The 22,235-nt window shown below is 43.3% G+C and overlaps 3 protein-coding genes and 3 non-coding genes across 6 annotated transcripts; all 6 read left to right on the plus strand.

Annotated features, from left to right (window-relative positions):
* Positions 1–1,871: 1,871 nt before the first annotated feature.
* pjvk (pejvakin) lies at positions 1,872–5,882 on the plus strand. The gene is made up of 6 exons (XM_070855885.1): positions 1,872–2,082; positions 2,671–2,866; positions 3,374–3,515; positions 3,653–3,770; positions 5,352–5,495; positions 5,587–5,882. The coding sequence occupies exons 1-6, from the start codon at positions 1,872–1,874 to the stop codon at positions 5,880–5,882; spliced, it is 1,107 nt and encodes a 368-aa protein (XP_070711986.1).
* Positions 4,479–4,552, plus strand: trnai-aau (transfer RNA isoleucine (anticodon AAU)). The gene has a single exon. It is a non-coding gene; the product is annotated as a tRNA-Ile (tRNA).
* trnar-ucg (transfer RNA arginine (anticodon UCG)) lies at positions 4,756–4,828 on the plus strand. Its single transcript has one exon. It is a non-coding gene; the product is annotated as a tRNA-Arg (tRNA).
* On the plus strand, positions 5,123–5,196 carry trnai-aau (transfer RNA isoleucine (anticodon AAU)). Its single transcript has one exon. It is a non-coding gene; the product is annotated as a tRNA-Ile (tRNA).
* An 879-nt stretch (positions 5,883–6,761) lies between the features above and the next one.
* pwp2h (PWP2 small subunit processome component) lies at positions 6,762–15,273 on the plus strand. Its single transcript, XM_070855450.1, has 21 exons — positions 6,762–6,889; positions 7,371–7,483; positions 7,638–7,732; positions 7,824–7,923; positions 8,312–8,455; positions 8,856–8,991; positions 9,080–9,321; positions 10,079–10,222; positions 10,367–10,437; positions 10,514–10,650; positions 11,346–11,494; positions 11,620–11,767; positions 11,881–12,031; positions 12,588–12,768; positions 12,860–13,007; positions 13,263–13,371; positions 13,517–13,582; positions 13,705–13,923; positions 14,543–14,693; positions 14,792–14,866; positions 14,963–15,273. Exons 1-21 carry the CDS (start codon positions 6,872–6,874, stop codon positions 15,123–15,125), a joined length of 2,760 nt encoding a protein of 919 aa, XP_070711551.1. The 5' UTR covers positions 6,762–6,871; the 3' UTR covers positions 15,126–15,273.
* Positions 15,274–15,740: 467 nt separating this feature from the next.
* On the plus strand, positions 15,741–22,059 carry eed (embryonic ectoderm development). Its single transcript, XM_070855581.1, has 12 exons — positions 15,741–15,860; positions 16,613–16,765; positions 17,000–17,092; positions 17,299–17,364; positions 17,623–17,748; positions 17,896–17,977; positions 18,541–18,632; positions 18,727–18,860; positions 18,962–19,067; positions 19,471–19,629; positions 19,834–19,907; positions 21,006–22,059. The coding sequence occupies exons 1-12, from the start codon at positions 15,741–15,743 to the stop codon at positions 21,130–21,132; spliced, it is 1,332 nt and encodes a 443-aa protein (XP_070711682.1). The 3' UTR covers positions 21,133–22,059.
* The last annotated feature ends 176 nt before the right edge of the window (positions 22,060–22,235 follow it).

The following is a 22,235-nucleotide window of genomic DNA, read 5'->3' on the forward strand; positions in this document are numbered from 1 at the left end:
TTCTACATTTTCAGCTTCAATCCTCTATGTCATAACTGGGACCTTCTCATTGACATATATATTATACCCCGAATCTGTAGAATAAAGTGGCAGAAACACCTGTGAACAATCTCTTACCTGCAGCCTGGAGAAGCATAATTTTAGCTTTCAGGACATTCCTTCATGTCTGCTGGTGATGAATGAGCTCCAATATTAATGAATTCTTGGCATTTGTAATGTATCGATGTACCAGAGCTGTACCTGAAATAAAGAATTGAAAATAAACCCCAAAAAAACTGGCTTCTATTCTGCTATCTACCTGAAATTGCTGACCTAAATCTGTTCACTACAGCTTGAGTGGTTTACAATGTGCATGTTACATTCATCTGATGTGTTTTCCAGGGCAAGGCTCTGCCAAGTCGGTGCGTCAAGCAGACTGTCAGTCCCTGAAGTGATGTCCCAGAGGTAGAGAACAAAACAAACATCACCGCTTCTCGACTACTGCCGTCGTCTCTGCTGCTGGTGATTCCTGCACACAAAACAGCATCTTTAACAAATGATTTTGTCTTGAAGTGAGTTATCGGAGCCTTTGTGAAGTCACATGTCTGTTCGTGGATTTCACTTGTTTCCCTTTGCTGAACAACTTTGGTCAGGAGGTGATTCAGGTGCTTGAGGAACAGATTGGTTTCCCATTAAAGAGTCGGAGAGCGGGGCAGAGCCATGGGGGACAGAAAGTGAAGCAGATGGGAAGACAGTTTCTCTGTCAGATGAGAGCTCAGCTTCGGTGCATTCATAGTGTTTTGTCTGCAGTGTGATGAACTGGTGGTTAGAAAATAGAAATAGTTTGTCTGTCGGTTTCCTTTATCGCCTTCTCTGTGTTAGATTACTCTTTGTTGGGAGTCAATCACATGGTCAATTAAATAAGCAAAATCTTTATTTGGACAGTTTGAGGTTGTTTGCTACGCCTGGGTGGATCGATACCCACATTCTCAATATGCAATCATCCATCCATCCATTATCTACACTGCTTATCCGTCAGGGTCGCAGGGATGTGCTGTTATGTTCATATATATCATGTTCAACCATAACTAGTTTTGTGTTATCCATACATTTCAATGACCAGGCAAAGGCTGCAAGTGTAGTGTGATGGCTTTTAATCCTTAAATCCTGCTTCTTTTAGCCAAGAAGTATAAATTACAGGGAGTTTTATGTATAGAAAACTAATTCTGACCTCAGCTTCTGTGGTCAGAGAGTTTCTTGCATGTGGCGTTTAAAAGCCTCCAGCATACAGGCTATTTCTGGATGTATAGACTAGACAGCAGTGTAACCACAGCGTGCAGGACACACACACTGTGAGCGGAGGCCACCAGTCAGAAAGGTGGACATTATCCAAACTAAAAAAAGCAGCGATGAAAAAACATTAGATCTGACAAAAACCACAGAGACATCCCTTAAAAACATGATCCAGACCGTTTTTCAGGCTTTTGTGGCCAAAGCAGATGTTTCATGTGTCGCTGAGTCATGTTTCGGATATGATTTACACTTTTTTTTCTTAGTTTAGCTTTAGTCAGCAATTATAGATTAAAAAGTAATACGTGCCGGTAAAAAGTGTAAGACAGTGCTTCTATAATTTGCTTTTTTCCACCTCATTTGTCATGTGACAGGAAGCTGCAGGCCTACAGTCACCTATCAGGTTAACACACATCTTGTCCCATATTCCCTTACACACCACCTGCATTATTTAACACTTCACGGGTTTGAAAGAACACTCCTGAATTAGCTCCCCCATTGAGAGGAGCTCACCACAAATGGACCCAGCAGCGTGTGGGACACTGTGATCCGGCAGGTGAAGATATTTTTTTACCAGATTTGAAGCTCATGCATCACTGGAAATGTTCACGGCAGCTACTAAGAACTTTGTGAAGCAGGTTGGGGACACAGGGAGGCTGATCCCCGTGCCAAGCCTGAGCGAGGCCGACCGCTACCAGCCCCTCAGCCTGGTCACCAGGAAGAGGAAGAGACATTTCTGGAAGAAGAACAAGTACGCCTCGACCCCCTTCTCGCTGAAAGACATCCTAGTGGGGGAGAAAGAGATCACAGCAGGTACAGGAATTAAACCAAATAATATCAATGCACATTAGGACCCTCTCCACATGCTACATAGTGTCAGATCGTGTAAACTTTTATGATTAAATACCAAATATTTTCATCTGTGAAGGAAGCATTTAGGTAAAAAGTCCTGCACTGAAAATGTATTGTCAGGAAAATGTACTTTCAGTATCAAAAGTAAAAGAAACCAGAATACACATAGACCTTAATGGGCATTGTACGTGTACAATGAGACTCAGTGTGTTACTGGGAGAAATATAAATGTAGAATAAAAGCATGAAATGTATAAAAATATCGTTGATGAAAATAAGATACGATTAAATAGGCATTGAAAAGGAACTAAGGCAACGTGTGTCTTAAATGTCTCTACATGTGAGACTGAGCACAGGTCCACGTATACTATGGCTAAGATCATATTTATACGTTTAGCATGTAATGTATTAATTTGTAAAGTAACTTGTAGCTATAGCTGTCAAGTAAGTGCATCATTATACGTGTAGTTGCACATGAAGTGAGCACTTGAGTAAATGTACTTAGCTTCACGCCATAAATCCCTCACAACAACATTTCTCCCTTAAACAGGAGTGTCCTCGTATCAGCTCCTCAACTACGAGGACAAATCTGACCTCGCCCTCAACGGCCGCTTAGGAAACCACCTCATCAATGACGTGGGCTTCAACATCAGCGGGTCGGACTCTGTGGCCGTCAAGGCCTCCTTCGGCATCGTGACCAAGCACGAGCTGGAGGTGCCCACCTTACTGCGGGAGCTCAGCTCCAGGTAACACAGCAGACTGAGTGCTGGTGTGCTCATATCACTTTGAGTCATCTCTGTAATGTTTTATTCATACCCACCTTAAATAATCTATTTTTGATGAATTATTGAAAAGAGAGATGTTCAGGGTCAACTGTCATGAGTTCATCTTTCCTAAATTCATTTTTGGCCGTGCATATTTGACATGCGATATATCTAAATGTGGCTTTAAGTTACTACCTGACCTCTGACCTCCTTGTGACAGTCTATGTGAGAGGAGGGTTTCCCTGTGAGATAAATGATAAATGATTATGTTACTCTACACGAGCACACATGCAGGAGGACAATGCATGGCAGCAAAGAGACAGTAGATGTTGTCTTGTCTGGCATCGATAGGTGTCAAACTTAATGTAGCTGTGTTGGAAAGGGGGAGCTAACAAGCTAATTTACTCATCAAAATGTCAGACTTTTCATTCACAATTCACTGCGACATAAAAGTCAAGTTCGTGAGGATTCCTTGTGTGGTTTTTTTAGAAAAGTTGACCTGGATCACTGCCTGATTCGTCAGTCCAAGGAGAGCAGACGCAGCGTTCTGTGTGTCGTGGTGGAGAGCATCCGCACCACGCGTCAGTGCTCGCTGACCGTCCACGCTGGGATGAGAGGGACCACCATGAGGGTAAACACACACAGACACACACCCTTACCTACATGCATCTCAAAAGGCAGATTCTCTCCCAAATGGAGCTGCTTTCTCTCCACCGATCCGGCTCGTGTGCTCCATTAGCAATACTCAGCTTATTTATTGTGCTGCAGTTTCAGATCGACGATGGCAGGAACCCCAAAGGTCGAGACAAGGCCATTGTCATCCCGGCTCACACCACCATCGCCTTCAGCATCTGCGAGCTGTTTGTTCGACTGGACGGGCGCCTTGGTAGGAAGAACACCTACATCATTCCCCATCCTTCTCCTACTCTAATTGATTCTTTTAATTCTTGGAAGTCCTTGAAAAGTTTGATGATCCTCCAAAAGAGTTTTCTAGTTCTGTAGACAGAACGCATCACAAAGCACATTGTGTTTCTCCAGTTCTTTGTCCTGTTTTTTTCTTCCTGCAGGCGTGAAAATCACTAAATGTGGGTTACAGTGCTGAAACAGTTCTCCACCGCTCTGCTGCCTCCGACTTTAATCCACTACAAACAAAATTGAAGGCCTGAATGGCTTCGTGGCTGAGAACTGCATCCCACATAAAAAGTTGTGGGTGCATCAATTATGGCAAACACCTGAGGCTGCTCTGCACTCTTCATGCCGCACATTCATATCTTAAACAGAGGAAGTTATATTAAAACAGGTTCTATAACATAAACATGAAAAGGATCTTTTCTTTATAGAGCCATTTGACGTTTTGGACTCCTTTACCTGCGAAATGGATAATTTCATAGGCACACTGACCTGTTTTCACCCTGGAGTTTTGCAGTACCATCCTACTCATATAAAAAGCTAGTACTCTACGATTTGAGTTCAAGCCACAATAAGGTCGGACATGGTCCCCCTTGACTTTGATGTCCAAAATTGGAACAATTTTGTTCGATCATTGCAGGTCGACTTTGGAAGAAAACATGAGGACAAAAGTCTGTCCAATGCAGGCCGGTTAGCTCAGCTGGTTAGAGCGTGGTGCTAATAACGCCAAGGTCATGGGTTCGACCCCCATACTGGCCAGAAAGAATATTATGCCAGACCTATCGTTCTGCATCATCCTGCTGCTACCAATACCAAACCATCATGCTCTAAGATTTGGGCAGCATCCATTAGCCGATCCTCAGCTGGAAGGTGGTCCAACCTGACCAACCTTCTGAACTGCTTCTGCTCCCAGTTTAATATTGGAACAAAAATAAAAAATTACATAACATACCCTTTTCTGTGACCGCGTGGCCTAATGGATAAGGCGTCTGACTTCGGATCAGAAGATTGAGGGTTCGAGTCCCTTCGTGGTTGTAAGCGCCATCTCTGATTCTCACTTGAAGAAACTGTTGGGTGGTTTCTTGTTGTGGTTCTGTCTGCTACAGTTGTGTAGGTATGCAGCATTCATATATGTTAGTAAGCGAGATATGCAACCCCCCTTCTGGCCAAAAACAGGCTTTTTTCAGTACCATCCTACTCATATGAAAAGCTAGTACTCTATGATTTTAGTGGTTTCCCTTCCAGCCACGCTAAGGTTGGACATGGTCCCCCTTGACTTTGATGTCCAATTTTGTTCGTTCACTACAGGACAAAACTTTGTTCACTGAAGGCCGGTTAGCTCAGCTGGTTAGAGCGTGGTGCTAATAACGCCAAGGTCATGGGTTCGACCCCCATACTGGCCAGCCTTTAGCCGTTACAGCTGCATTAGTGGATAAATATTACAATAACCAAAGTTACAATCACAGTATATGTTCTCTGCCCTAAAGAAGATGTGATCCAACTCTCCATCAACAAACTTCAAAGTTGTATCTTTGTCTCTTTTTTTCTTCTGTGTCAGATATTTGCGTAGCCCCGGAGTCTCAAGGTGGATTTGAGCGGGAGCAGATCAGGGAGCAGCTGGGGGGTTTCATCGGTCACTTCTCCATGGGTCGACTACGCCGGTTCCTGTCTGGAATCATCTATGGAAACCCCTTCAGAGCAGGTACGCCACGATAAAGACCTCTGCTGCTTGATAAACCCACCATTCCTTGTGCTACACCTCTGAAATTTCTCTATATCCAACTCCTGCGCAGAAACATTTGAGGAGCTCACCCACTCTGACACCTACATGGACGATATGGTTACCGACTACTACGAGAAAGCCGCCAGCATGACAGACGTGTCCACCACCTACCTCAGAGAAAGCTCCCACACACGGGTCAACCTCCTCAAACACAACATCCCCAAGGGGCCCTGCGCACTCTGCGGCATGGGCAACCAGAGGCGGGAAACTGTTTACGGCTGTTTAGAGTGCCCGACAGGGGGCCAGAAGTATGTCCGGCTGCACGTGGTGCCCTGCTTTGACCTCTGGCACAAAACACTGAGGTGAAGAAGAGAAATGCTTCTTACGTGATAAAAAACTATGAGCTGTTTTTCATAAAATAAAAGGTGAGAAAAGTGGACATGGACTGAAGTGAACCAGCACACTGCAGTGTAATGTACGGTATCCATTTACCTTTGGCACCAACCCATCTCTACACGTGTGCTGTGTATGTACTGTAGCTGCCAGACGCTAAATTATTCAGCAGGGGTATTGGGTGAAAATAGGCAAGAGGGATCGTGTGAAGGCCACGTCGGCCCGGTTTTGTTCTGTTCCAAGTGTGTCATGTATTTAGAGCAGGACTTTTTGTTTTCAGTGTCTAAAGTGTACATTAGACACTTTAAATCAGAAGCTATCGAGGACAAGTAGACTCTAACTAATGTTTCACTCTGATGGATGCTTTTGAGTTTTGTTTACAATAATTTTAAGTGTAACTTTTGCTAAATGGTCATATTGCTTTAATTTCCCATGAGTGTGTGTGCTTGCTTTAAACATGTGACATGCTATAATGTCAGTATAATGTCAGTTAGACAGCATCTAAATTAATGTCCTACAATGTAAAGATAGAATAGGGAATTTGCATTTCTGTGTTTATAGTGATATTCATGACACCATGAGAGCCAAAATAATCTGTAAATCACCTTCATTTGAACTCATCATAACATCCAGGAATATATTGCTTATTAGCTACATGTTAATCTGTAGTTTCTAATAGATATTGTTCACATATATTCTCCTTATTTGACTGGATTTTGTTTTAAATAAAGATTGATGTGCCATGTTTTTACTATCAGTCGTTTGCCCTCCTGCCGCTAGGGGGCGCCACGTTTAAACTCTAACTCAACTACAGCCGGAAGCGTCAAGTGTCAACAAAATGCAAACACGTGTGGCGTAGAAGAGGAGGAAGCATGTGTAATAGTGTCTTTATATTAACACTTCCACGTAGATAGATAAAGAATTAAAAAGTATATAAATGCGTTTAAAGGATACCGAGTAAAATGAAGTTTGCTTATAGGGTAAGTACGCTAGCATTGCTAGCTAATTTGCTACTGTCGCGCTGCTTGGCAACAGTTAAACCAGACTCCTTTCAAAAATTATTCATTTTAACATGTCATTACATATCGGTAAAGGTAAAACTCATGTAGCACATTTATGACTTATTACTGTAAGCTTTTAGTTTTTATGCTTCATGTCGGCTATGATACATGACAGCATTTGGTGATATATATATCCTGTCATCTTTTTTAAACGTTTTAAACTAAAATAACAAATATTACACAAATGAAGGACCAGAAGTGACATTTCAATTAAGACGTACGTTTATTTGAACACGCTGCTGTTTTTTAAACTGGTTGAAACTGGTGATTTTATTTATCTACACCTGCTTGGAAACTTGGAGACTGTTGAATTCGCACATTTCTGACTGGAGTTCGGGTTGAGGTTCAAACAGCAGCTAATGAGTGATTAAAACAGGACACCACTGTCTCTCTGATGTAGTTTTCCAATCTGCTCGGAGCTGTCTATCGCCAGGGGAATTTGAATTTCTCTAAAGATGGCAACGCTGTGATCAGTCCGGTTGGAAACAGGGTCTCTGTCTTCGACCTGAAGAAGTAAGTCATGATTAAATATATGAAAATATGGAGACCTAAAGCTTCCATGAGTAGGCTGCTTCAGACCAGACTTAATCCATATTATATCTATATATATTATATATATTAAAAAAAGCAAAGCAAGACTGTTTTTTTTCTCTTCTCTGTGCTCTAGCAACACATCCGAGACATTACCTCTCTCCACTACCAAAAACATAACATGTGTGGGTCTCTCTCCTGATGGGAACTTGGCAGTCGTGGTGGATGAAGGTGAGCAGTTAAGCCACAAGTTTGGGTCCTGATAGGGGAAGAAAAAAAAAAAAAGCAAAGATCCGAATGTGTCGCTGTTTGTGTCACACAGACGGAGCAGCGTTGTTGGTCAGCCTCGTCACGAGAGCCATCCTTCATCATTTCCACTTTCACAAGCCGGTGAGCAGCATCCGCTTCTCACCTGATGGCAGGTAAGGATGTCTGATGAACCTCATAATGAAATGTCTAAAAATAGCAATTACTTAAAATGCCCCATCACAATTTCCAGGACTCTAATATGACCAATCATCAGTCCAAAACACAAAGATATTTAATATACCCTGCAGCAAATCGTCTTATCTGGGGAGCAAGAACCAGCATATACCTGCTTTTTGTGCTTAAAGAGTGACAGCTTATTGTTTCATCTCTGCACACCATGTAATGTACTTCATTAGTGTGGAAAGAACACTTTATGGACAGAATTATGAGCTTGTATTACATGTGGGATCAGTGCCAGAATAGGAACAAACTGGTCTGCCAAAAAGTAACCCTGAGTGGAACAAAGGCGATGCTGAGCTTTGCTGTATTTTTCCCTCTCAGGAAGTTTGTTGTTACAAAGGAGAATGTAGCTCTGATGTACCACGCCCCCGGAAAGCAGCGGGAGTTTAACGCCTTCGTGTTGGACAAGAGCTACTACGGCCCCTACGATGAAACCACCTGCATCGACTGGACAGACGACTCCAAGTGAGTAAAAGGGAGTGAGCTGGGGAGAGCGTCACACCAGATTTCATTCAAATATTGTTCAATCTAATATTTCATTACACATCAGTTATGGTAAAAGTCCTGAAGCATGTTTAAGACTTTTTATTATGAAGTGTTTTTTTATCATTTTAAATGGGCTCTTTTCTAACTGTCTTCCACCAAAATAACTTGTGTTGCACTATTGAAGGACAAAACAATTGATATAAGTTGTGTTACACCTGCTTAAAAGGTGGTGATTATTGAATTGCCACTTTTTTTAATGGAGTTTTGAATGGGTGAAGTTCTCTTATTGCTTATGTGCACAGAGGTACAATTTGTACAAGCTTACAGGAAGTCTATATCTGTGGAGAAATTAATCCTAAAAGAGAAGTTTTTCCTGTAGGTGTTTTGTGGTGGGCAGCAAAGACATGTCAACGTGGGTGTTTGGTGCAGAGCGCTGGGCCAACCTTATCTACTACTCCCTGGGCGGACACAAGGACATCATTGTGGGCTGCTTCTTTGAGAAGGACAGCCTGGATGTGAGTTTATTTTTGCCTTCCAGGGAGGACAAGTATGGTTTTGCAAGAAAAAATGTCAGTATCAACTCTCCAAACCTGTGCTTTTCAGCTGTACACGGTGAGCCAGGACGGGACGCTGTGTGTCTGGGAGAGCGACACCGAGCTGGATGGCCTCGTCTTGAAGAAGAGCCGGGACAAACCCAAGCTCCCGAGGCAGGGGGAGGAGGAGGAGGACGACGACGACGAGGAGGAAAAGATGGAGGGAGAGGAGGGCGAGGTCATCAGAGGGAAAGCCAAAACTCCCAAAGAGAAGGAGAAGAGCAAAAATGTTCGATACAAGCACATTAGGAAGTAAGACTCAGCTTATTATTCTTTATTAGTCAAAAAAGTAGTAGTAGTAGTCTTTTCTTGCTGAAAGTGCCAACATATGAGTTAAATTACCTGAATGTCCCAGCTATTTTTACTGCTGTATCATCAACATATCCTCCAAAAGATAAGTAATATATAAAAGATAACAGCCAATCATTTGTAAATGTAGGTAGTACTGTGTTATAATTGTGTGTGCAAACATAGAAAAAGTAGTTAGTTTAGTTTAATTTTAGTTTTGCTCAGTTGAATGAAGTTTCTTTCTGCTGAAGCTGAACGCCTTTAACACCACAGTAGTTCCTCACAGCTAGAAGTCCTTCCAAAAAGCGCTGTAATGTTCAGACCTTGACACTTTAAGTGGCAATCATCCCTCTCTCCATTAGGCTTTTGGCTCCACACAGCACATTATCTGTCCCTTGGCTGCTCCAGAGCTGTAATAGCAGCATCAGCATTTGTAATGTAAATCAGCATGTGGTGTAGCTGGGAGCCAGTGTCTTGTAGTGTTGTGTTTTTTTTCTTTTAAATTAAAGCATCACAAACTGCTCCCAACAAGGTGTGACTGAAGGTAAATACCAGATGATGACTCAGAGTGTCTCGGTGCCCAGAAGTGCCAACTTTTAAGTCGATAATAAAGACATCAGCTGCTTCTTGAGGCACCTCTCGGCTTTAGAAGTCAGATAACGGCTAGAAGCGCTTCTTCTTCATCTAAACTTTCTTTCTTTCCCTTTGCTTCTGCTCTTAGACACTTCTTCAACAAGGAGGGGGATTTTAACAACTTGACAGCAGCTGCTTACCACAAGCAGACCCACATCCTGGTCACAGGTTTTGCCTCTGGAATCTTCCACCTGCACGAACTTCCCGAGTTTAACCTCATTCACTCCTTAAGGTGAGAGGAGTTTTTCTGTCTGAAGTGCTAAACTGGAATGAGAATATGCATGAGTTGCGTTTTTAGTAGGTTGCACAGAAGGACAAAGGCAGGAAATTTAGATTAAACTGCCTTTGTTGACTATTTGAATGCTTCTCTTTCCAGTATTGCAGACCAGAGGATCTCCTCAGTGGCCTTAAACTGCACTGGAGACTGGATCGGCTTTGGCTGCTCTGGTAAAACCTTTTTCTTTTAGATTTTTCACTAAGTAATAGCACCTGTTATTGTTAAATGTCCGCACTGTTGCTTCAGGGATGGGTCAGCTGCTGGTGTGGGAGTGGCAGAGCGAGTCGTACGTCTTCAAGCAGCAGGGTCACTTCAACAACATGGCGTCGCTGGCTTACTCTCCGGACGGACAGTACATCGTAACAGGAGGAGATGATGGCAAAGTGAGCGCTTCACTATTCATCTGTGGGGAGAGGTTATATTATTATTTCAGGGGCTTGAGCATAAAACCACAAACAGCTGTTGTATCTCTCGGTGTAAAATTACTGTTTTTGTCAATGGAGTCTGGTAGCTTATAGCCAGGACATAGTGGGCGGTCTGTCGCTTTCTCAGTTTCTTTGTGTTGTTTTGTCACTTTGCTGTTTTAAAGGGTCGGTTCGGATCCAACACAATATTTGTCTGGTGGTTTTGGAGAGAGTGATATAGAGGCTGTGACCTTCCAGGTCTCTCTCTGTAGGGATCCTTTCCATAATGTTGTCAGGCACTTAGAATAACACTCTGAGCCTGTCAGGGCAAAAACAAGCACTTTCTTGTTCACCGGCTGTTCTTGGCTGCCGGTGGAGGCGATCTACTGGACCACTTCCAAAAGTTTACATACTAATCAATTAAAACCCTAATTATGTATAAATAGGGCCAAGGTTTTAAAATACGGACGTTATCCTTCAAACTGGTGCCATTACAAATATTATGATATCATGTTTTCTGCCCAATTAAGGGTTTGATTTGTACAGATGGACCTGTTTCTCATTTTAATTCCAAACCTGCAAAAGCAGTGAATAGTTCATACCCTGTCGACATGCCAGTGCTGTAACGTGAAGGTGTTCAGTGTGGAATCAGTCTGTGGTTTCATTTTCCTCAGGTCAAAGTGTGGAACAGCAACAGCGGGCTCTGCTTCGTCACCTTCACAGAGCACACCAGCAGCATCACCAACGTCACCTTCACCTCCAGCGGCTTCGTCATCGTCAGCGCTTCTCTGGACGGGACGGTCAGAGCGTTCGACCTGCACAGGTGACGCTCGGTGACGAGACTGAGCACACACACACACACACACACACACACACAGACCGGAAACATGTTGAAAGGATCCGAGGAGGCGCTGCGTAAATCCGTGTGTGTCTATTTCTTTATTACAGGTACAGAAACTTCAGGACGTTCACGTCGCCTCGGCCTGCGCAGTTCTCCTCCCTGGCAGTAGATGTCAGTGGAGATTTGGTGAGCGCCGGAGCCCAGGACTCCTTTGAGATCTTTCTGTGGTCGATGCAGACGGGCAGACTGCTGGAGGTAGGCACAGAAAGTCATGGATTAATACTTCTGTATGTCTCCATTCTCTATTTAGAGGTTTTCCATCAAATGGCTCATGTTGAAATATCTGCCTCCTCTCTGTGATGAACTAGGTCCTAGCGGGCCATGAGGGCCCGGTCAGCTGCCTGTGCTTCAGTCCAGTCCAGTCCATCCTGGCCAGCGCCTCGTGGGATCGCACCATCCGGCTGTGGGACATGATGGACAGCTGGCAGGTCAAAGAAACCCTTCCCCTCAGCTCTGATGGTAAATCTGATCCCTGACTCAACCGTCTTTGCTGTAACCTGGTCATTTGGTATTTTGATCTGTCCACTGTACACACAAAGGGGCACAAATAGGAGGATTTCACTGCAGGGCACTGCAGGAACAAGAGCATTTGTGGAGCAAATCATTTTTAATCCACCAAGGGTCTAATTTGCCTAATCTTCTAGGTTCTTCAAATGCAAACAGGAAACTTTTAAAAGGGACTTTTAGTTTTTAGTTTAGTTCGTCTGTTTCCAAAAGTTCAAACTTCAAACACTAATAACGGCTTTAATAAACAGTTCCTGGGTTCGCAAATTATAAGTGGTTTAAGATTAATGATACTATAAAATTTAAAATCCCTTTTATGGTGAATGGTGCATAGAAATTTTGTAGATATTCACGAGGATGACTAAACCATTGGCCTGAATTTTTTGGAATAACATAAAAGTAACTGTCATTACGACTGCCAAATCACCTTTGGGTCTTTGATAGATGATGTAGAGCTACTCTGCTTTAAGTGAACACACTCACAGTGTTTCTGTGTGTTTTTTTTCCTCAGGTTTGTCAGTGGCTTACCGGCCCGACGGTCAGGAGTTGGCTGTGGCCACGCTGAACGGTGAGGTGTCTTTCTGGAACCCCCACACAGCCACACAAAGCGGCTCTGTGGCCGGACGCCACGACCTGGCGACGGGCCGCAAGGAGACCGATAAAATCACAGCCAAGCAGTCTGCAAAGGGCAAGTAAGTGAGAGAACCGGACCAAACCATAGAGGAGGTTTCATGAGATTGTGTGGGCATCAATTCAGGTTGTATTTCATGCTTTTTTTTTAAGGTCCTTCACGTCGCTGTGCTACTCTGCGGATGGGGAGTCGATTTTGGCGGGAGGCCAGTCCAAGTTTGTGTGCATCTACAACGTCAAAGAGCAGATGCTCATGAAGAAGTTCGAAATCTCCTGCAACCTGTCGTTTGACGCCATGGAGGTACGGCCTCACCTTCAGCTCAGTCACAGCTGTTAGAGTCCTGGTATTAGATGTTATTGTTGTTAGACTGTTAGAGAGGAAAATACAGGAAAATGATGGTCTTTTAAGTTTAGTTCGCACCTGTTTGATGTTTCATGGGAAAACTGTGGGGTGATTTTATAACAGTGTGTGTGCAGATGTAGAATACACACACTAACTCTGTCCTTGTGAGGTCCCTGTTCTCTGATTCATGCTGTGGTCCCACATTACCTGCAGGAGTTCCTGGACCGCCGGAAGATGACGGAGTTCGGCAGCCTGGCTCTGGTGGACGAAGGAGCCGGAGACGGAGACGGGGTCAACATCAGCCTGCCTGGAGTCAGGAGAGGTGCGACGCCCTCTTCGACACTTACAGCTCTTTAAAGATATTTTAGCTTTTCCTCCAGACAAGTGATTTATTTGCTAGATGACTCAATGTCATGCTTATTTGCTATAAACATCTTGTTTGTTTTTTCTCTCTGTGTTTCTTACAGGTGACATGAGTTCTCGACACTTCAAGCCAGAGATCAGAGTGAGCTCGCTGCGGTTTGCTCCTACTGGTAGGTGACAGGATAACGGGTGGAGATGTTTCTTGTTGGCGTTGTGAGACAGTTGCGTCTTTGTAGGCTGTGTTGGGAAACTGGTGTGCACTAGTCAATAAACTGGTTGCATGTATTGTCAGGTCGCAGCTGGGCGGCCACCACCACCGAGGGCCTGCTGGTCTACTCCCTCGATGGGTCTCTCATCTTCGACCCCTACGACCTCGACCTGGATGTGACGCCGGCCAGCATACACAAGCAGCTGCGGCTACAGCAGTGGACGTCGGCCATCGTCCTGGCGTTTAGACTCAACGAAAAAGCCCTCAAACAGGAAGTGCTGGAAGCGGTGCCGCACGAGCAGAGTGAGCAAACCATCCTTCATCACAATACCACTGCTAGGCAACATGGACGCCAAAAGGCTCCTCGTTTACAACGTGTGGAAGCCACAGAGGCATCTCAACATTTGTCTCAGACATGAAATTAAAATGAAAACATATTACCTTATCGTCCACTGATTAATGAGCATCCATGACTCCCGTCATTTCTGAAAATGTCAATAAAAATGTATGGACTGATAGTTCATATGGATTCTTAATGTAAAAACTGTGAACACGACCCTGTATGAAGGCACCAGCACTCCTAAAGCATAGCCTGTTTTATGGTCTATTTTCTCTGAATGGGACCATAATTAACAAGTGAGCATCAAGTTATAATGAAGAGGACGTGAAATTAGCTACCGAGTCCATAAACTCATTAGGAAAATGTTTGCTGAGCTAATAAATCAAGTGAGAATTAGGCTCATTTCCTCATAGACTTCCATCCAGTCTGACTTCTGGTGTGGTACCAGCAGAGTCGCCCCCTGCTGGACATTAGAAAGAATGCAGGTTAAATGCTCTTCAATTGCTACGTCCATTTCTTTTATGCAGTCTACACTCACAACACAGTGACTTGGCTATGGCTTAAATACTGTCTGTTCTCCAGTCGCAGTAGTTTGCGGCTCTCTCCCCGACATCTACGTTGAGAAGCTGCTGGACTTCGTGGCGGCGTGTTTGGAGAAATCAGGTCACCTGCAGTTCTACATGACCTGGGCCCAGAGCCTGCTCATGCTGCACGGACAGAAACTCAAGAACAGGTCCGCTCCCGTCCCTTATTATGGTTTTATTAAGTGCACGTGAAAGTCTCGATATGATTTTGTGTGACTGTACCTGATTATCTTTATCTTGCATGCAGGTCGGGAGCCATACTGCCCACACTCCAGGCGCTGCAGAAGAGCATCCAGAGACACTATGACAGTCTGTCCAAGCTGTATGTCTCACTAGTTTTGGCTCAGAGTTCCATCCTATAGTAAGTAGCCAAATTGGTTCAAATCAGTAACTGCGAATGTGTGTTTTCTCTGCACAGGTGTGACTTTAACATGTACAACATTCGCTACGCGGAGGCCCTGTCGAAGCAGAGAGGCATGAAGAGAGCAGCTGAGGAGGAGGAGGAGGAGGAGGGGGAGGATGAAGAGCTGTCTGATCAGATGAGCGAGGCCTCCTTGGAGGGTGCAGACATGATACTGTAGTCCTGAAGCCAATCCAGTTCATTCCAACAACATGGAAGATATCACTGCAAATACAGAAGAATTATGTTGGACTGTTAAAGCAAACTTCGGTGGTCAGAAAACATTTTGTAAACTGTTTTTCTTTTTTAAATAAATGATTATCTGTGAAGATGCTTGTTTTTATGTTTGCTTTAGCCTGCACTCATTTGGTCATTATGTCTGGGCTTGATCTACAAATGAAAACAAGTTGAAATGGCATCTATGTGTGCAGTGTCCATCTCCAGGGTCGTGCTCATGTGCTCCCAGGCAAACGGTAGTAGATGTAGTCCCCCTCTGACATTAAAAAAAACTACAAAAAAGGGAGGTAATCAGAACCAGCATCTTTAGTATCTGAGCCACAGACATTTATTTTGTACATTTAGTGCTTTTAATGCACATAATGCCTTAGAAAATGGTAAATTTTTATTATCTATTATTTAGGTTATCTATCATTTTAATGTATATATTTTTTTTAATTAAAGTAAAATGCCAACAAAATTAGTGGAAATGCATGAACTACGACCCCGGATCGAATCAAACTACCATTCCCAGCAGCACTTGCGGCGGCGGAGCGGAAGAGGCGGAGTTTGAGTCAAAATGAGGGAAAATAAGAACATGTCCGAGTCCCCCTCTCAAGCGGGAAAAGAAATACCGGCGAAAAAACAAAAACTAAGCAGTGACGAGAACAGTAACCCCGATTTATCAGGAGACGAGAATGTAAGCAGTCAAAGTGTGTTGTTTCTTCGGCGACAGATGACACATTAATAGCTTCTAGCGAGTTAGCATCGTGCTAAAGTAGCCGGCTAGCTAAAGTGGTTAGCTAGCAGCTTTTGTTCATGTGGATTAAAACAGCTGGTGTGATTTAGCTCTCTGTCCGTGCAAAACACACTTCACACAGTTTCATATTAATTTAATGTAAGCACATAGAATACTTTGGCTTTACCCTCAGACTGCAGTCATTAAAGTGTAACTCAGGTTAGCATTAGCAGTAGCAGCTAATGGAAGTTGATGAGGAAGGGGATTCATTGAAACGTGCTTTGTGGCAGAGTTTATTTAAGGTGTGGTGGAGAGGCTGAAGCTTGAGATATGATATAATTAAAAAATTGATCAGTTATATGTACCTGAACCTCACAATAATGGAGTTGACCATCTATTATTAGATATAAGCTTGTTTAGTGCTGTTTTAGTGCCCCAATACTTGAAGTAAATAATGTCAATGCTGCAGTAACAAGATGCTAAGAAGAGCATGGCTGTTAGAGATCTGCATCAGTTTAATGCTGATTATTATACACAGGTTTTTGCTAAACAACATGGTCTGTGTTTACTTGTTGGTGATATGTCTATAAGAGTGTGAACACAGCTGCAGCCATCAGACAGATATTAATAACAAACTGTTGTGTAGGTGATGAAAGTGCAGGTCAGATTAGTGTCATTCCTCCACATCACCGTTATCTTCTTTGCGTTTGTAGGATGATGCTGTCAGTGTTGAGAGTGGGACCAACGCAGAGCGCCCAGACACACCCACTAACACCGCCAGCACTCCGGGCAGAAAGAGCTGGGGAAAGGGCAAGTGGAAGTCCAAGAAGTGCAGATATTCATTTAAGTGTGTCAACAGTCTGCGGGTGAGTACAGACACCAGCTTTAACAACATGTTGAGCCCTGCGTTCATCATTTCTTTGACCAGAAACTTGCTTAGTAGCTTTGGAATTACCACCAGATTACATGCATATATTTACTGTTTTAGCAAAAAAAACCTACAGAATTACCTATATGCCTAAATAGCCGGCATAAGTCAGGCGACTTGTGTTCACGTCACCCTCTGAACTTCATTAATAATGACGTCATTGTTCCCGCAGGAGGACCACGGTCAGCCGCTGTTTGGAGTCCAGTTTAACTGGCACACTAAGGAGGGAGACCCACTGGTGTTTGCCACCGTTGGGAGCAACAGGGTAAGTGATGAGGAAGTCATGTGGTCTTCTTTTGGACTACAGCAGCCATGTAAACTATCTATATGGCAGGACTGTATGTCTTTTAATGTATTTTAGCTAATATATACACTTAAATTTCTAACCTGTTTTTCCTAAAAACCTCCTTTTGGTTTTCATCTGTTGTTGTCTTGTTCCATACTTAACCACTGCTGCCTTTTCTTCACCAGGTTACTCTGTATGAATGTCACTCTCAGGGAGAAATGAGACTCCTGCAGTCTTATGTCGATGCAGACGTATCCTTTCACTTGTTAAACTGGCTCCTTCCTCGTTGTCTCATCTGTCACTCAAACACAGCTTCAGGTCCAGCAGCTTTTACATAATAACCTACACTGGACCAACATAGACATATTTTAATCCTTGTCACCTGAGCTAACTGATGATGCCATAATTTACTGTTTACTTTAGACTTTAGAAAAAATGGCACAGCAAAAACACAGCTGTTGTATTTGGAGTTGTTTCTATCTGATTTCCTTGATCAAATTTGCGTAAAGGCAGATGAGAACTTCTATACGTGTGCCTGGACCTACGACACCAACACAAGCCATCCACTGTTGGCTGTTGCCGGGTCCCGCGGCATCATTCGGGTGATCAACCACATCACAATGCAGTGCATCAAGGTGAGGGTGAACATGTAGACACTGGTTTATAGGTGCCTTGGACTAAATATGGCTGCTGAGACCAGGGCGCCCCAATAAATGCATTCATTTACAATGTGTGTGACTGAATCAAGATCATGTCTACAATCACAACCCGTTCTTCTCCAGCATTATGTAGGTCATGGAAACGCCATCAATGAGCTCAAGTTTCACCCACGGGATCCAAATCTCCTCCTCTCCGTCAGCAAAGGTGAAAAAACCCTGCTATAACCTTCAATGTGCTTTATATACAATTAAACTATGACACAGAAAAGCCTGTGATATCACAGCAGGTCACGTATTGCTTCTGTTTGGCAAATGCAGCAGCAGGGACCGCGTGAAAACATGGACTTTGGTGGTTTTATAGATGTCATCTCGACACGAAAAATCCTCCCTCATCATCTATTTTGCTCCCTCCTTTGTGGCAAATAAAGTAAACGAAGTAGGTGTAGTAGTGGTAAACAGTAGGTGTTGTCCGGGACTATAACACGGCTCGAGGATGGCAGGGATGGGTTGTTTATTACCTTGTGATTGTCAGCTGGTTCAGTAATGTCTCCGGGCCCAGGTGACAGCAGACAGCACTGCCTCTGGGACATGAGGGTCATGTGAAGTTTAATCTTTAATTCGATCAGGTGAATGTTGACTGGACACTTGTAATGTTATGTCCAGTTACTGTCTGCCATGAATGTTAATTATAGCAGCTTAAACTCTTTGATAATAGTAATTAGAATCATGTGTTCATTGCATTTTGTTGATGAGTTGTTGTTTCTTCAGATCATGCCCTTCGTCTATGGAACATACAGACGGACACATTAGTGGCGATATTTGGCGGTGTGGAGGGTCATCGAGATGAAGTCCTGAGTGCTGTGAGTGTCGTTTCATCAGCCCCCACCGGTACTAACAATAAACCCCAAACAGTACCTGGATTTACATGGTTTTTGTTTTTCCTCTCCGCTGCAGGATTTTGATCTTCTGGGCGAGAAGATCATGTCATGCGGGATGGACCACTCCCTAAAACTCTGGCGGATCAACTCAGAGAGAATGCAGAAAGCCATTCGAGGGTCTTATGAGTACAACCCCTCCAAGACCAACAGGTAAAACAGTCAAACTCAGTTTTTACCTCGTAGGCACTCAAATCCACATTTTTTTAAAACTCTCATCATCATGTTAATCATCATCTCATGCTTTTCTTCAGGCCTTTCGTCTCACAGAAAATTCACTTCCCTGACTTCTCAACACGAGACATCCATAGAAACTATGTGGACTGTGTGCGGTGGCTGGGAGATCTTATTCTTTCTAAGGCAAGTTAGTCGTAAACTTAATGATGCCTTAAGTGGCTTTTGAAGTATTCAGACCCCTTTAACTTAAAATCGATGAAACAGGCAGTTTGGCAACACAGTAATCTATAATTACTGTGCAGATTTATGAAGCTGAAATCAGTCCCGTTGTCATTGTGGGTCATTCTGTGCAGAATAAATTGCCAAACAGGTCAAGTTGATCCATTTTGAATGAAAGCTTCCATAATAAAGTGGAAATCCTGGACGGTAAAATGTGGACTAAAGTCAGAAGGTGATCTTGAATTTGTCCCATTCTGAAACACTTGTCCTGCAAAAAGGTCAAATTTAACAATATACATTTCAACAATTTAAAATGCTGCATATGTAGCTGATAAATCATCTTTTGTTGCTTCCCGTCTCGCTGCAGTCCTGTGAAAATGCGATTGTCTGCTGGAAACCAGGAAAGATGGAGGACGACATCGATCACATTAAACCGAATGAGTCGAATGTGACGATTCTGGGACGCTTTGATTACAGCCAGTGTGACATCTGGTACATGCGCTTCTCCATGGACTTCTGGCAGAAGGTGACGCCACCTATTCCCCATTTGTAGCTGCAAATATGATCATTTTGTCCCATTTTGAATCTTATACGTTTGTGACTAACAATACAACACAGATGATCTGAGCTGACGTCGTTTGAGTATTTTCAGCTGTAATCATGGTGGTGAAAGTGCAGCGTAGATCTGATCCCGTTGCTGATGTCTGGTTTCTGGGGTGCTGGTTCACAGATGCTGGCTCTGGGAAACCAGGTGGGGAAGCTTTATGTGTGGGACCTGGAGGTGGAAGACCCACACAAAGCAAAGTAAGTGAGCAGCCCTGCAGGCGAGGAGGCTTTTATCCCAACAGATGAGTCACAGTTTTCATCTCAATTGACAGCCAGGATGCTCCCTTTGTCAGCGACGATGACTGTCAGCTAAATCCCTCAAATATGAATGGAATTTAATGCACGTTTCACACCAGACTGATGTGTCGTGAAGCAGGATTAAACGTTACACAAACACCTCAGTGTGATGTATTCACTGCCTGCACTGACGGCTTAGGTGTCACTGTCAGCGGACAGGGTGGAGGCGAAGTCACAAACGTGACAGTACAGCAGCTTGGTGGAGCCTCTAATGTCTGATGGTGATTCGTGAGGTTGATATAGTTTTTATATAAGAGACGCACACACACACATAAATATTTAAAAAATGATACGTTAACAAAACCTGGGAAAAGAAAGCAGTCCCACATGTTCCCAGTTCTCCTTTTGTTTGACTCAGTATCCTCATTCATGGCTGAAATAGCATCAAAGAAGGATGGGGAATGATACAGCTCTATTAAATTATTCATTTATTTAAAGGAGAACTCTGGTATTTTTAAAGCCCTATTTTTACATCCTTCGGGTTCAAAATGACTTGTAGGTACAAAAAGTTTGGGAATTGGTCCCGTTGTCTCAGCAGGGAGCAACAAAACGGGCTGTGATGTAACCTCACCGGTCAAAGCAGGTCCACTAAAGGTTCAGAGGCTCCGATTGTTGTTCTATGGAAAGGATCCCTGCGGAGACAGACCATTGACAACAATGAGCTGAAACTGTAATTGTAAATTGATTTGCATCAGTTGAGACACAATTAATCCACAACTTTGATGTACATGTACACGTGTCAGTCCAAAACCCAACGCTGATCAGCTGACAGCGGAGAAGCGAGGCCACACTCCTGTCTGACTTTTTATAGACTAGCAAATTACCAGAAAATCATAGTTCACCAACAGATTATTAAAAATAATCAGTCATTTAAAACATTGCAAAACATGATCAGATAGTTTTGACTGCTGCGTTGTTGCTTCTGTCTGTTTCGTTTGCTGTTTGCAGGATTTGTGTGTGATGGCTTGTGATGGTGTGTTTTGTCGCTCTGCTCCCCAGGTGCTCCACACTGACCCTCCCCAAATGCACGTCGGCCATCCGGCAGACGAGCTTCAGCCGCGACAGCAGCATCTTGATAGCCGTGTGCGACGACGCTTCAATCTGGCGCTGGGACCGACAGCGCTGAGCACTTTTCCTTTTTCCTTTTTTTTCTTTTTGTGGTTCCTGTTGCGTCCCCGTCAACCTGCAGCCCTGTTGTACAGATCTACACTGCAAGAAATGTCCGTTTGAACATTTAGTCTCACGTGTGGTCTAAAAATACAGCGTTTCCTTAAAAGAAGTGAGAAACCGTGCCAAGGCGAGATTATTCCTTTTGTGACTCTGGCCAAGGAGATTGTTTTCATTTCCTGTTTGTCTGCCAGCCGGACCTTGGAGAAAAAAACAACAGATTGCTAAGAAGTTTAAAGGTTGACGACAGACAAAGGAGCATTTTATATCCACCAAAACATCAGGATTTATTCATTTTTCAACCTCAGCAGTGATTGTAAAGACACTTTGTTCCAAATTTTAATTTAACGTTTTAAATTGAAGGAGTGAATTAATTCTAACATCGTGCTGGTGAACAGATGAGTAGTGGTGGAGGTGAAGTGCCTTTAGCTTCCTATGCAGACACGTCAGAAACAATTGGATCACTCAGCCAGTCCCTCCAGTTCTCTGCAGTCAGGGACATTTTTCTGCAAATCCTTCACACAAGAGGAATCGTCTGTATCTCAGTCAGTTGGCAGATTTTTGTCACTTGCTTTAGGAAAAATAAGACAACAGATGAAAAGACCAAAGATGGATTTTCTTTTTTGCAGTGTTTTATATTCATTTGTTCAAATTTAAAAAAAAAATGAAGATTTTTGTTTTTTTCTTCTTTCCTTTGCATCAGTTTTTAATGCCCCCTTGGTTCGCTTTGTTCCCCCTCTTCCTCTTCCTCCTCCTCCTCCTCCCACCTCCACACACTCAATAAAATGTATTTTGTAAATATATTCTGGAGTCAGTGTGTGCAGTTACTGGTCTGCTTTTATTTTAGCACAAGTCAGATGAAATTGTCATTTTTAGCAGCATTTTTCATTTCTGAGGCAGAAAATTGTTTTATTTTGAAAATTTGGACTGAATGTCCTACAATAAAAGTCTTCTGAAGGGAGGGGAAGACAGCTGCTCCTGCCTTCTTATTAAGTCCTTGTATAATAATGTATGGAGTCCTGAATAAAACGTATTTTCCTACAGTTTATCTCTGCAGATCCT

Source organism: Pempheris klunzingeri, chromosome 24 (genome assembly GCF_042242105.1).
Source record: "Pempheris klunzingeri isolate RE-2024b chromosome 24, fPemKlu1.hap1, whole genome shotgun sequence".
NCBI classification, from domain to species: Eukaryota; Metazoa; Chordata; class Actinopteri; order Acropomatiformes; family Pempheridae; genus Pempheris; species Pempheris klunzingeri.